Consider the following 16,460-nt stretch of genomic DNA (forward strand, 5'->3'; position numbering starts at 1 on the left):
CGACGGAACTGCCACGGTCAGCCTGCCTGCCCAGTGTGGCTTCCTCTACTGATATTATCGCTCACACGAGAGTAACCACTTTTTTAATTCGTTTTTGTCTAATTTTTGAAAGTTTTTTTTATTTTTGCAATTACTTATTATGCTCCTCTTGTTCGAGTGACGTCAATTTATTAGAATTTTTTTCCTATGCAAGAATTAATTTCTATTAATAATGGTTAATCAATAAAATACAATTTATTTCGAAAGTTAAAAGCAAAACACATTTTATGCATACACCGTTACTTAAATCTACAGCTTTTTAGAAAAGCTGAAAACAATTCACAACAACACACGCGCACGCACGCACACACACATACAGGAACACATACGAACACGCACAATTCCATCAAAATATTAAAATGAACATTTCATTTCACTAACAACACCAACAACAATGACAGCCGTAATTACCACAACCACACTTACCACCACAACTACAACTACCATAACACGATATCGAACAACGCCAGGACGACGAGGATCTGGTGCGACGAATGCGATCGAGTCGGCGTGCCTACTTGAACGTGGGCGGCACGAAGCACGAGATCATGTGGCGGACACTCGATCGACTGCCCAGGACGAGACTCGGGCGTCTGAGGTACTGCACTAGCGTGGAAGACGCGCGAATGCTCTGCGATGACGTCATAGCGATGGGCGAGGATTTCGTCGAATTTTTTTTCGACCGACATCCGACCTCGTTCGCGTCGGTTTTGAATTTTTACCGGACGAAGAAGTTGCATTTGATGGAGGACATCTGCGTCCTCTCCTTCAGCGATGATCTCGAGTACTGGGGCATCGACGAACTCTACATGGAGTCCTGCTGCCAGCATCGCTACCACCATCGCAAGGAAGGTGCGTTCCTGGTGGTGGTGATGATGGGAAAGATGATGATAAGAAAGATGATTGTAATAAAATTAATGTTGGTGATGATGAAGATGATGATAACAAAGAAGTTGATATTGATAATAAAAATGATATTCTGATATTCTTGAAGATGATGATGGTGATGGTCACGGTATTGATGATAATGATTGTGTTAAAAAGTTGAGAAGACAAGGGGTTTATGATAAAAAATCGATAATGCCAACAACAACATCATCATCATCATGAACACCAACAACAAACGACGATTGCTTCGTTATTTGCAACATATAGGTTGTAATATGTTGCAATTTTGAGATGATATCAGCGACATATTTCGATTTCCATCATAACATTAATATGAAACTATGACAAAAAATTGCAGGCGTGTTGGAAGAAATTCGCAAAGAAGCGGACAGCTTGCAAGAAACAGCTGAAGAAAACTTCGGAACTGGAAGGTGTTCCAGACCGAGGCAAAAAATTTGGAATCTGCTCGAAAAACCTCAAACATCTATGGCCGCCAGGGTATTTTATTTGTTTGTATTTGTGTATTTATCAGTATTTGTTTGTATCCGTCTGCATTTAAAATTTTATTGATTAGCTTTGTTTTCGCGATTATTTGCCGTTGTTGGCTTGTTGTTTGGGTTTAATGATGGTCGTTAATTTGATTGCTCGTTCATTTGTTTTGCTCGCATGCTCTTTTTAAAATACCTTCCGCTGTGTGGTTCGCAAATGAAATCTTTTATTTGTGCATGTCGTTATTTCCTATGTAATGTAAACATGGACAAACCGACTGAAGCAATTAACACATGTACGAACATACATAAATGTACTCGCAAACATTTCAAGCGCCTGCAGACACATTTCAATAAGAATACTCACAAAGAAAAAATAAAAATGTACTAATAAAACATGCTAAACAGCGTGTTGAGTTTGTAGAAAAACACTAAATAAAGGCAGCTACACAATCTTCAAATCTTATCTTATCTTCAAATCTTATCTTCAAATTAGTTAGTAAAAATGGCTTGGTTGAATGGTTGGTTAGTTGGCTGATGAGATGGATGAATTGACAGATTGGTTGATTGACTGGCTAGCCGGTTAAATGGTTCATGGTTTGTTGATTGGTTAGTTAAATAGTTTGTTAGTTAGCCGATTGGTTAGTTTGTTATCCAATCGGCCAGTTGGTTGGTTAGCATGATAAATAGATGATTAGTTGGTTTGTAAGAAAACATAACTAACCGAAACGGTAAAAAAGATGCATACAGACGTATAAAATCCACCTACGAACATTTAACAAACAAACATTATTGTCAGATTGTTGCAACACACATGTTAATAATTTTCGCATCAAACACATCATCCCACTTGCACAATAATTGGACTCCCACCAAACAGCTGCAAGAGGCACATTTTAAACTTTAATTTTAAATAATTAGATACACAAACAAACATAAACCATGCAAAAAACTGTTACTTCTCAAGATATATGAACGCACGAACGTGCCAATGTATAACCAAACATGCACATAAAACTTTTTTAGACACACGCACATACACACACACACACATGCACAAAAAACTTACATACGCGCACACGCACAAACAAATGTGTGCACGAACATGCGAACATGCAAACGTGGGAACAGAGGCATGCAAACATTTCTTCAGATGCTATTAAGCTAATGAATGAAACATCTGTATGAGTTATTAGTTCGCTGAAGCTAATGCAATCTTTGTCATCATTATTTTCTTGCTCTTCGTCATCATCTCACTTACTAACTGTCATCACGTCAACACCCTATCCACAATCATTCATCCCCTCATCTTGACATCAACACTACTAACGAGGCATCCCTTTATGGTAATTAGCCAATTATTATTATCATTGAATCATGAAAATTAAAATAAGATTAATGTATCATGATTTACACTAGGGTGAATATTTTAGCTGATTCATGAGAAGTTTATCGACAACTGAAAAAATGTCCTTTCCATATTATATGTAGAGTCTAGAGTTCACATACAGCGCTCATTCTGGTCCTCGTGAACGTTTTTTTTCAACAGATGCGCTTTGGTTTTTTTTCTAAAAACACTTTCTACAACTTCAATCATTCCTAAAAACACTCTACAACTTCAATCATTCCTAAATAAAAATCATTCCTAAAAACTTCAATCGTTTCTAAAAACACTCTCCACAACTTCAATCATTCCTAAAAACACTCTCTACAACTTCTATCATCTCTAAAAACACTCTCTACAACTTCTATCATCTCTAAAAACACTGTCCACAACTTCAATCATTTCTAAAAACACTCTTTACAACTTCCATCACCTCTTAAAACACTCTCTACAACTTCTACCATCTCTAAAACCACTCTCCACAACTTCTATCATCTCTAAAAACACTCTCCACAACTTCAATCATCTCTAAAAACAAACTCCACAACTTCAATCATTTCTAAAAACACTCTCTACAACTTCTATCATCTCTAAAAACACTCTCCACAACTTCAATCATTCCTAAAAACACTCTCTACAACTTCTATCATCTCTAAAAACACTCTCTACAACTTCTATCATTTCTAAAAATACTCTCCACAACTTCAATCATTTCTAAAAACACTCTTTACAACTTCCATCATCTCTAAAAACACTCTCTACAACTTCCATCATCTCTAAAAACACTCTCTACAACTTTTATCATCTCTAAAAACACTCTCTACAACTTCATTCATTCCTAAAAACACTCTACAACTTCAATAATCTCTAAAAACACTCTCCACAACTTCAATCATTCCTAAAAACACTCTCCACAACTTCAATCATCTTCAGTTCCGTACACCGTGAAACTTCTTGAAGCCACTCAACCCCCCGTGGTTCCTGGAAATAACTGTTCCCGAAGAACTTCAAAATTCTTCCACCTCGATCACATAGGGGCGATGTGACGCCAAAAAATGCCAACAAATACATTCGATCTAAGTTCGAACATTGCGGCTGTCAATTAATAATATCACAATGTTACTGTGACATATTTTAGTGTTTTGTTCGGTTGAAATAACACTTCCACTTATCAGTATGTCATACAATTTATTGTTTCTTTCATTTACTTTTCAAGAATTTATCACCAGTGGTGTAGTGTTTAAGGTGCCTGGCACTGTTGTTGCAGTGACAAGTTTTGAATGCAAAGAGGTCTCCGCCTATCACATGCATCTCTATGATTGATGTCTGAATTCACATGTTTGTTGCTGATACTTTTGACAAATTTTCAAATAAATCATAATTTAAAAATATCATAATTCATACATTATAGTTAATGGAAATGTTAGGCTATTGTTATGTTATAAACATAATTTAATTTATATTTTACATTTAACGACGCTAAATTTTAAAAATTTTATTGTTGATATCTTTATTTTCTTCAAGAGTATATGTTGTAAAGCTTGAAAGATTACTTAACTCATTAATTTATAGAAGTTCTAACAAAGGTTGTTGTGGTTGGTTGTGTCATTGTAAATAAAGGTCATCACACATCATTAATACTTTTGTTAGTTACTGGACAGAGTGGTAAGCAAAAAACAGTTCATCTCATAAACAAAATGTTCCTCAGTTCAAACAATCAGTTCATCCATCTAACCATATGTTCATCCATTTATCCATCTAACCATATGTTCATCCATTCATCCATCTAACCATATGTTCATCCATTCATCCATCTAACCATATGTTCATTCATTCATTTAACTACACGTTTCTTCATTTAACCATATTGTTAATTTATTTATTCATCTTATCAATTTTTTCATTCAATTACTCATAATTTCCGACTAATAACTAACCAGTATTTTATAACTTCACTAAAAACATACAAGTATATGAGCCCGCCTCAACATGGTATTACTTTCTTACCCACAAATGCTTGCAACGAATGTAGGCATGCTAGTATCAAGTAGGCTGGTGTTGCATGAATTAACACTATACAAACACGTGAACCATCACAAACAAATAATAAAACATGCACTCTTGCGTAAACATACAAATGTTTATACAAACATGCAAACATAACAAATGAACGTTTAGATGGATGCGTATGTGGATGTATAGCACTGATTCGTATACCAAAACAAATCCATAATTTGTTTATATAGCAAGACCCAGCTGTAATATAACGTTGAAATAATAAATAAACCAACTCATATTTATCATCATCACGTTTTTGTCTACAACAACAACAAGAAAATCACAACATCAACAACAACGCAACATCAACAACAACATCAAAAACAATGCAGCATCATTTACAACATGTTACAACAACGTTAATACTATTTACGATTTCAACAACATTACATCAGCAGCAGCAACAACATCAAAAAACATCAAACACATCGTAGAGCAACGATAAGACCAAAAATAAGAACATCAAATCAATAACACCAATACAACCGACCACTAATATAACGGTTCAAACTTCAAAATACATACAACCTGAAAAATACAAACGTTGATAAACAATAGTAATAATAAGCTGAATAAACAACTGACTCAACTTCATATCAGAGTATTAAAACTTTAGAGGTAGTGACGTCAGAGCAACAAAAGCACACGTGTTTCTCTTCACATGTGCAGAAAAGCTTCTATATACGATTATACATACATATGTGTCCATGTGTGCATGTATGAACGTAATGTTTATCTGTAAGTATATATATATTTTACAACATATATATATATCAACTCACGAAGTAAATATATATATTATATATTTTTTATATCCATAAATATATAAATCATCACCGTTCTCATATTCTCTTCATCATAATATATATATATATATATATATATACATATATACATATATATATATATATATATATATATGTATATATATTATTATTAAAAGAAAACTTAATTTACCGTTCGTTATAGCAGTTTTCACAAACGCTATCAAATTATAACCAATATTAATAACAAAATAGCATTTTCAAAGCAATTTACATCATTATCATCAACAACATCCCCATCATCATAGTCAAGATTCTCATCATACTGATATTTTCATTATCATAATTATCTTATATATATATATATATATATATATATATATACAAATGTATACAAACCCACATGTATGTATGCGTGGAAACGAACGCAAATTTTTCTTACTTAGTACGATGTAAGACGTTCGTCTTAGGTGCACTGATGCAATTCTATGCCGATCAAATTTAAATAAATTGATCGTCATCATTATTATCACCTTCGACATTGTTACTATAAATTTTATTTTCATCATCACTGTTCTCATATTCTCTTCATCATTACCAACGTTATCATCATCATCATCAACAACATGATCATCATAATTATCGTGTATTTTGACGAGATTTTTTTCATCATCGTCATTACTATCATCATTATTCTTATCACTATTGTATTCAATGCAGTTGATATCATCATATTATCATTACCGTCACCACCATCATCATCATCATCAAAGCAATTTACATCATTATCATCATCAACAACATCCCCATCATCATCATCAAGATTCTCATCATATCATTACCATTTTCATTATCATAATTATCATCATCATCATCATTGTTAACATTATGATGATGATCATCATCATTAACGTTTTCATCATCAACACTGTCGTCATCATTCTCTTTTTTTCATCGTTCATACTATCATCCTCATTAACACCATCATCATCACATCAACAACATCCTCAAAAGCTTCATCGACAGCATCGTTGCAATAATAACAATCGTCATCATCATCATTGTCATCGTCGTCGTCATCATCATCATTGCCATCATCACCAGGCAGTAGCCATTATCTCCATCCTCTTCATCATCGTCTCGACCATCGGGATGACCTTGAACACGATCCCAGAGTTGCAGGAGGATGACGGTGAGGGCAACAAAACTGACCGCAAGGAGCTGGCCACTATCGAGGCCACGTGCATCGGATGGTTCACGCTGGAGTACTTACTCAGGTGAGGATGATGATCGTAATGATGATGATGGTGAATGTGATGATGATGGTGAATGTGATGATGATGGTGAATGTGATGATGATGGTTGTGGTGACATTAACGATAATGGTGTTCGTTTGACTGTGAAGATGATGGATTTCTGTTGTTGTTCAGCTCAGTCAGGAAATGTCATACTTAGATATTTTAGCAATCCACTGTTGTTATCTTCATTATTTTCCAACTCATCAACACAATCAATATAACTTCGCCCCATGTTAGTCCTATTAAATTGTTTTTCATCATTTTATTTTATAACTACATAACTATAACAGCATCATCAACAACATTGTCATCATTTTCATCCTCATCATCAGATTCTGGGCCAGTCCAGCCAAGTGGGCCTTCTTCAAGAGTCCCCTGAACATCATCGACCTGCTGGCCATCCTGCCCTATTACATCTCCCTGGGTCTCGACGAGCACAGCAGCAGAACCAACCAGTTTCAAAACGTTCGCAGGGTCGTTCAAATATTCAGGTTGTCATTTATTTATTTAATTTTTATTCATTCTTTGAATTTTAACAAAAAATTTCTCGATATTTTATCAACATTTCATGTATTATCTGTATATTTTATACTTTGTAGCTTTCATTAAATTAATTTTTAGAACGTATGAGCAATCTCAAATGATCAGCAAATTGTTCCACATGCCTCATGGCAGTGGTGCTCTGTCGTACGACAGAAACTTGCAGGCGCCTCGCGAACTTGACACGTCGGCGTACAAATGAATATGTGTGTGGTGTTTCAGCACCTGAAAAAAGAAGTTTAACTGCAATTTAGTGAACATAGAACATGTTGTAAACAGCTGTCAGTTTCTTTAAACTGCATAAACACGTAGTTTAGAAAAAATAATTATTGGAACATTTTTCCAGTTCTATGTATAATATACACAACATGCGATGATGTTTTCAAATTTCTTTATTTCTATAATTGCCTTCTCAAAATTTTTTCAATTCAATTACATTCTATCCTACAGGATAATGAGAATAATGAGAATCCTGAAGTTGGCCCGCCACTCGACCGGCCTACAGTCTCTGGGTTACACCCTCCAGAGAAGCTACAAGGAGCTCGGGTTGCTTGTCATGTTTATGGCGATCGGTGTCCTTCTATTTTCTAGTCTTATATTCTGCGCTGAAAAAGAAGAAAATGGTAATTTATTCCGCAGTATACCAGAAACATTTTGGTGGGCAGTTATTACGATGACGACGGTGGGGTACGGAGATATATACCCCTCAACTCCATGGGGAAAGTTGGTTGGTTCTCTTTGCAGTATTTGCGGAGTGCTGGTCATCGCTCTACCTATCCCGATCATCGTTAACAACTTCGCCGAGTACTACCAAGATCAGATGAGGAGAGAGAAAGCCCTGAAACGTCGTGAGGCCATCAACAGAGCCCGCATGTCAGGCAGTCTCATTTCTCTCGACACCGAGGCTGAAGAGTTCCTAAAGTCGACGACCAGTACGATTGACGTGCTGGATCAAAAAATGGATAACAAACTTCATTCCGACATCGAAGTCCTACCAAACCGCTACCAGATCACTCGCTACAAAAGCAAAAAACCTCTCAAAAGCAGCGCCCTCGACGAAAGCAGATTTGACGTTCAATCTAAGAATCCAGACAGGAAGGATTCAGCCGAGCAGAGGTTGCTGCAACAACATCGGCAGCTGCAACGGTTGGAAGACAACGATGCAACCGCTCCCACATGTGATAACAAAATAGCTGATGCTTCAAACATCAACAGACCCCCGCCAGCCTACGATGAAGGTCATCACCATCAACATTCTCCTCATCTTCGTCAGCATCTTTATCCCAATCCTCACCACCACTCGCCCTCCCAGCAGCATCACGTGACGATGGACGCTGATGACGACCACAAATCGTCCGCGGTTGGCATTCCTTCCTCCATCTATTTATTTTTCTTTACAATTTCTCTCAAGCACTTAATACAATTACAACCAACCTCTCGTAATACTTTGTTTTTTCTTCTTATTTTAAAAAATGTATAAGTTAAAACTTCAAACATACGCTCATACATACATTTGAGCACAAACATACATACACAATAAGAGCGAACGAAAAGACACATACAAACAAAAACATGCAAGCACACATAAACATGCAAACACACATGCAGACCATCATTACCAAACATCGTTAACAAAAATATTGAGTTCGCATTCGAGCCTAAGTGCAAATTGCGCTATAATAATAATAATAATAAAATAATAATAATAATATAAATAATAATAATAATAATATAAATAATAATAATACTGGTGATAATAATGGTGATGTTAAATAAATAAAAATGAAAAAAATAATAATAATGGTGATAATGAAATGATGATAATAATAATAACAATAATAATAATGGAAACACTTTTTATTATTGAACCTCAAAAATCTAAAATCAAATTTCATAAATATATAAATGATTATAGTCATCAATGCTCATCATTCACATCTGAGTACAAGGATGATAAAAAATGATAAAAAATTGTTCACGTTTTGTTCCTTTCACAGTATATTGCATACGCTGAACTAATTGCACAATTTGTTAGGTTATCTTTAAAAATGTCTGGCCAAGTTAAATCGATTAATGACAGTTTAAAAGGATTGTAGAAACCTATAGGACTAATCTCAAAAGTTTTAATTAAAACATTAAAATTTAAATAATCATTTGACAAATCATTTTTGAGATTCTCATTGTATTTTTCCAGTTTGTAGAGTTTGGATGAAGTGAAGTTTGTCTCGTGACAAACCGTCAGCTCCAGAATCTCGATGGTATTGTTCTCGACTATTGCGATATCAGGACGGAGCGATTTGAATACTTGCGATACTGGACGGATTGTTTCATTATCGAGATCCGCAAATATGTTTAATTCTGGTTTCGCACATGATTTCAAGTGGTCAACGATTAAAGCAAGAATTTTGTTGTGACGCTCCAAATATCTTCCCAATGCAACGGTTGAGCCGCAGTTTGATAGAACATGCTTGTTCGTTTGTTTCGCATTACATAATGGGCACAAGTCACTACTTGCCTTCCCCCATCTAAACAAATTTGAGTTGGTCGGCAGTTGCTGGATTAGATATTTTCTTTTGAATTTGAATAGAATATCTGGTGCTTTTCTCGTCAAATCAGACCATCGCGTGACTTCAGAAGCATTAATGTGGTCTTTTATTGATCTTAACAAGATTCCTTGGTATTGTAATGAAGATATATGATTAAAGTCCAGGTCATGCTGACGTTGTTTACATATTTTGAGTGCCTGTTTGAGATCGACTTTTTGGATAATGTTGTCTATATTTTTGTTACCATTGGCTGATTCTTCCCACAGACATTTCATTTCATCATCTGCATTAAATCTTAGACCACCACGCAGCTTCATTCTTAATAACTCAGCATGATTTTTCAGTAATCGAATGTTGAGGCCTCCGTTTTTATAGGGCAAAGTCAGAATTTCCGCAGCGGTGGTGTCTAACTGATCAATTGCGTTCAGCATGGTTCTTAGTTTAATATGGAGATGGTCTTTTACTTTCGTATTTTTGCCTTCAAAATCATATTTTCTACCCAAATATGTAAATTGTTCGTTGATACATATTTGAGGCATTGACACATCATCAAGTGATAATCTGGGTAGAAATTGTTCAAACTGACCTTCTTTCTTGCGCATTCCAAATGTGCAGCATTTTTCAGGTCTTATCTTCATGCCTGTCCATTGACACCATGCATTGTTGATATCGATCAGCCTCTGGGCACCTTCTGTGCTGTTGGCGACAATTGCGGTATCATCTGCAAATTGGAGCCATGCTTTTGATTTTAGATTAGCTGCTGGACCCCAAAGATAGCCACATTGCCGGTATTTTTTCCCCACTACTTTCATTAGTGGGTTAAAAAAAAGATTAAATAGTAGGGTGAACAAGGATCGCCCTGGAGCACTCCACGTCCCACTTGAATGAACGGTGTCAGTTCATCGCTTGCTGATACCGTTATCGAGTAATCATTATAAATTGATTTGATTAGATTGCTCACATGTGTCGGAACATAGTGATACTTCAGAGCTGATATGATGAGAGCATGACTAACCTCACCGAACGCGTTTCTTAGGTCAAAAAGAGTGACGATGATTGATCGTTGATGCCTTTTGGCATCTTTTAGCAGATGCGTCAACAGTTGAGTATGCTCTGCAACGCCGTCAATCCCTGGGTAGAAACCTTTCTGAGTTGTTGTGTCGATAAGGTTGTTCATTTTTTCATAATAATAATAATAATAATAATAATAATGGTGATGATGAAAGGATAACGTGACAATGAGATAAGTAGAGAATTATGAGAAAGATTAAAACGATGCAAATTATGGTGTCTTACATTTTATAATAATATGACAACAACAACAGTAATAATAATATTATTATTATTATTAATAATAAAAAGAATATACTGATAATTTTTACAAAATTGTGAAATTACTTCAATTTTTTCATTTTTTATTTTCAATTGTAGAGTTCAACTTTCTGAAATATTTATCCGAGAAATTTTTCAACGTTTCTCCATTCGGTTCATATTACACATACCAAGAATGCATATCATACATGTTTTAAAACACATACACACACAAAAACACATACATTCATACATGCACACAAATACATACTCACAAATTTAAACCAAGCATAAAAAAGTAAATAAACACATATGCATTTACTATAAACAAACACATAAAAGTGTATGCGGAGAAACACGTGCTAAAACATGATAGTGTGTGTAATACCAACATCCACACATGTAACAAACACATGTGTATATTGACGCTACATAAACCTATCTCTATACACACAAACAAATATATACATACATACATACATACATACATACATACATACATACATACATACATACATACATACATACATACACACACACACACACACACATACATACATACATACACACACACACACATACATACATACATACATACTTACATATATACATACTTACGTACGTACGTACGTACATACATACATACTATCGCACAATGCATACTTTGCATATAATTTTATTCATTCAATAACAACTAGAAGGAAAAAGTTTTTTTTCCTGATTTTTATTTTGTTTATACTAATTTACAGAGCCTGGCAGAAGCGATGTATAGAGCGAAGCAAGCTTTCTTCTCCAAACGATCAAAACCATCATGATGATAATAGAACAACAACAACAACAACAACAGTACTACTACTAATAATAATAACAACAATAATAATAACAACAAAAAATGATAATAAGATTATTATATAACAATGATAACAAAGATTATTATATAACAATAATACTTCGAAAGTATAACATAGCAATATTATCCTTATCATCGTCATCATATTTTTATTATCACCTAATAATATGTAATTGTCATATATACGTCAATAAAAACTAATAATCCTTTTAGTTGATGATATTTTTTTATCATATATATATATATATTATATATATATATATATATATATATATATATATATATATATATATATATATGTCTTGATAAACAAATATATTAAAATGTACATAATTAATTAAAGTCACACACACACAAACAAACAAACAAATACACAGACACCTACAAATTATTGATGAAAATCACATCATGTTCAATAAATGTATATAATTAATTAAAGTCACACATATATATATATATATATATATATATATATATATATATATATATATATATTCATACAGTATTGTATGAATTGATGATTTGTAATAAATCGAAATAAGGCCTATTGGCATGATGAATTTGACTAACAAATGTTTTGTTAAATCTTTATGATGAACTTGGATAATAATTAAATCTTCAATAAAGCGAACAATTTCCAGAAAATTCTAGTAAGAAAAATTAAAAAGACAAACTTGATTAATTGATTAATGCTAACAGTTTTGTAGAATTCATACAATACTGTATGAAATATTGTCTCCTTCCAACATATAATTATATATGTACATATATATATATATATATATATATATATATATATATATATATATATATTATTCCTGTATATATATATATATATATATATATAATATAATTTATTTAGTTGAATTTACTAAATGTATATAGTATAGATGGGTGCCCACAATTTAAACTTCACTGCAATTGAGATGGTCTTGATCTTCGTTAACATTTTAAAAAATTGTGGTCATCACCTCCATCATCGTTATTATTGCCATCATCATCGCCATCATCGTCATCATCGCGATAGATGATAATTAGTAAAGGTGTATTATCTTTGTATCATTCAGGCACTGTGATATATAGTTCATTTGTTTCTTTTTCCCGCTCTTCCTTGATTTTCGCTTCGGTGTTTGTCATTGTACGTCTCATCCTCCATCATCGTCCTCTTTCTTTTCTCACACTGTTTATCTTTCGCTCACTCTTTTTCTTTCTTTATCTCTCTTTTTCAATCTTTAGAACATAGTTAATTTTTCTAGTTATAATAAAATCTGTACCTATTTGTTTACAAACATTTTAAAATTGTTATTATAATTATGTGAGTGTGTGTGTTATTATTATATTGTTTGGTCGTGCAGTGTAGCTGATGTAGGTTCGTGTGTTTTTTCTGCTTTCAGTTCTTTGTTTCTCCGATTCTATTGTTCGTTTGCGCTTGTTAACATCAAGAAATTTTTTCATTAGCCAAAACCTTTTATTTATTTTTTTAAATTTTCTTCTGAGATTTTGCCTAGAAACATTACAAGTGTCATTTACTAAGTGCTCTCTCTCTTTCTCTCTCTCTTTCTCTAACTTTCTTTCCCTAATGTGATTGTGTTTATGTGTACGTGCAGGACATTATTTCGACCGGGCGCCGATGCACATATTTTTTTTCTATTTTTTGTGTGCAATTTATTTGCTGTTCACTAATGAATCACGATAAGAAACATGCGCATGTTTCATTATTACATTTGCGTCGTCAGAGCATATTTCAACTCTGACATTAAATAATTTTATTTTAAACTCAATTTTTATGATTATGGATTTTTATTTGCTTATTTTTACATGAAAGTTATGCCTTGTACATCACGAGCGATGTTTGATTGATTGATAACACACGCTCATTTTGTATGCGCGCGTGTATGTGTGTATACCTATGCATGCATGTATACAAGTATAAATTTTCGTATTTATATGTCTCTGTGTGTTTGTATGTATGGGATTGTTTGCGTGTGAGAATTTCATGGGTATATGGGAGAATGATTACGTGCGTGATGTTTGTATTAATGTTTTAGCGTATTTTGCATGTATTTCGTATTATGTTTGTAATATAATAATTGTGCATTATTTGAATGTTTGAATGAAAGTGACTGCAACTTCAATAACTACAAGTGATCAAGTGATATCTTGTGTGTGTGTGTGTGTGTCTGTCGGTGTGTTTGTGTTTTGTGTGTGTGTGTCGGTGTGTGTGTGAGTGAGTGAGTGTTCTTCGTCAACGTCATGTTTATAATTAAGAAATATTGACAAGTTATGTTGATATCTATATAATTGAATTATCTAATTTTGGCAAAATTCAAAGTTAACAATGACAGTCTGTGGCTACGTATGATATTGTCGCGTTCAAATGTTTTTTTGCTCTCAATTTCTCGTGTCATCGGTATTATTTTCGTCGTCTGTATTAGACTTTTATCGTTTAATATATCATTGAAATGTCGTTATTAGTGACGTTCTAACTAATAAATTGGTCGTATTATTTTTCCGATTTAATTAATCTGTATTTCGAAGTAACCTATTCTAATGTTTTAATAAAAAATTTTGAAAAAAAAAATTAATTTGTTAATATTTGCAGTATAATCGTTACTGCATTTTAATAAATATCAGAATGAAGAATAAGCTTCAATTGGGACAACCAATTTTTCGAATATTCGTAATTACAAATGTTATTAGCTTATTTTATTTTTTTACTATTATAAAATTTAAATATTTATTTTTCTTAGAAAATGGAGAATTACTTTTTTAAATTATCGACGGTAAAAAAATAACTAGACCATAAATTAATCTTTAATCCTACCAATAAAAATTTATTTTCATTGGTCAGTTCAGATTTACGATGCGTTTATTATAAATTAACGCAAATATCATTTACCACTGGCTTTCCATGTTAATCCTAACTTTTCTTTGTAAGTGGACACTATATAACCCAATGCCAGCCGCAGGAGACAATCATTAACTTCTGTATCGATTATATTTCCTATTACAATATTATTAGTTGTCAGCGTTAATCATGCCTAAAAAAAGTAATTTCATTACCATTTGTTTTAGATTTCCAACAATTTCTTTGCGGAAATCAAAGTCAAAGACGAAAAAGAAATGTAGCCAGATTTTCAAACGGGATTTAGACTGGAAGATGGATGATCAGCAAAAAAGAGAACTTTTTATGGAAACGGTAAAAGAAGAAGATGATGTTTTGATGGGACAGAAAGATAGGTTCCTAACTCCAAAGACATTTGAATCAGAATGCGAACAGCAACAAACGAGTTTAAATATTGCTTTGAAAGTTGGATTTGACTATTGGGATAACGATGTTGTTTTGCATCATTAGAAAAATTGTAAAAATTTGAATGTTGCCGTTCGTTCTGAATAAACGGTCTATAAGGGCTTAGAAAAGAAAGATGAAAAAGATGCTTTTGACGTAGAAGCATCAACACGGAAGCGTCAACACAGACTTCAATGAAAATTAAATCGCCCGATCGGTGACTTTAGGGTCAATAAAACAAGTAGCAGAGCCAGAGCCAATGGATCATACGTATCCATCGATGAGTTCAAATGTTACGTGACATCCAAAATATACTTTTGAGTGAATCAAGATTTGATGCAGAAAACTTTTATAAAAATTCGTATATCAAAAAACGTTTAACTAAAAGGATAAAATTTTACAGGCAAAGAAAACAAAGTGAGTCACTGGCTAACACTATACAAGTCCGTAACAACATTTATCAAACAATGATGATAATAAGATTGAAAAGACTAGAATGTTTGAAGAAAAAATCAACGATCGGCTTTACCATTAAAAAATGATGACGAATAGACAGAGAAGACTAAAATTTCTAAAAGATAAATCAACGATAGGCACAAACAGCCCTATTAACAAACTATTGTATTGATATCTGGTAATTTTGAAAGTTACAGCTTAGCATACAACTATGCAGTAAAAACAATTATAACTATATACGTATCATTATAAAGTTAAACGTTAATAGAGTATAGTTACCATTTTTGAGATATATGATATGTATATATAAAAAAAATTACTGTTTATGTAATTTTCTATCGTTAGCGCTGTTAAACCGTTTACTGATATTACAGTGTCAATTAATCTCTGTTTCGTTTGTGGTCCATTTTCAACTTAAAACAGTGTTTTCCTATGTAAAAATTGAGTATTGCCTCGGTCGCTATTATCATTACTAATTTTTTTTACAAAATACTGCTTACAACGTCATGTGACTTGTATGGAATACCAAATGATAATTATAACAATGAT

General features: G+C 33.2%; 1 protein-coding gene across 1 annotated transcript; it reads left to right on the top strand.

The window, feature by feature from the left end:
* Window positions 1-521: 521 nt before the first annotated feature.
* On the top strand, window positions 522-8,354 carry HELRODRAFT_119855 (hypothetical protein; the record flags this gene model as incomplete). The annotated part of the gene is made up of 5 exons (XM_009031022.1): window positions 522-891; window positions 1,286-1,425; window positions 6,726-6,898; window positions 7,252-7,413; window positions 7,910-8,354. Coding segments are annotated over 5 exons (1,290 nt in total), but the record flags the coding sequence as incomplete, so codon positions are not given.
* Window positions 8,355-16,460: the final 8,106 nt, after the last annotated feature.

The sequence above is a fragment of the Helobdella robusta genome (assembly GCF_000326865.2).
Source record: "Helobdella robusta unplaced genomic scaffold HELROscaffold_7, whole genome shotgun sequence".
NCBI lineage: Eukaryota > Metazoa > Annelida > Clitellata > Rhynchobdellida > Glossiphoniidae > Helobdella > Helobdella robusta.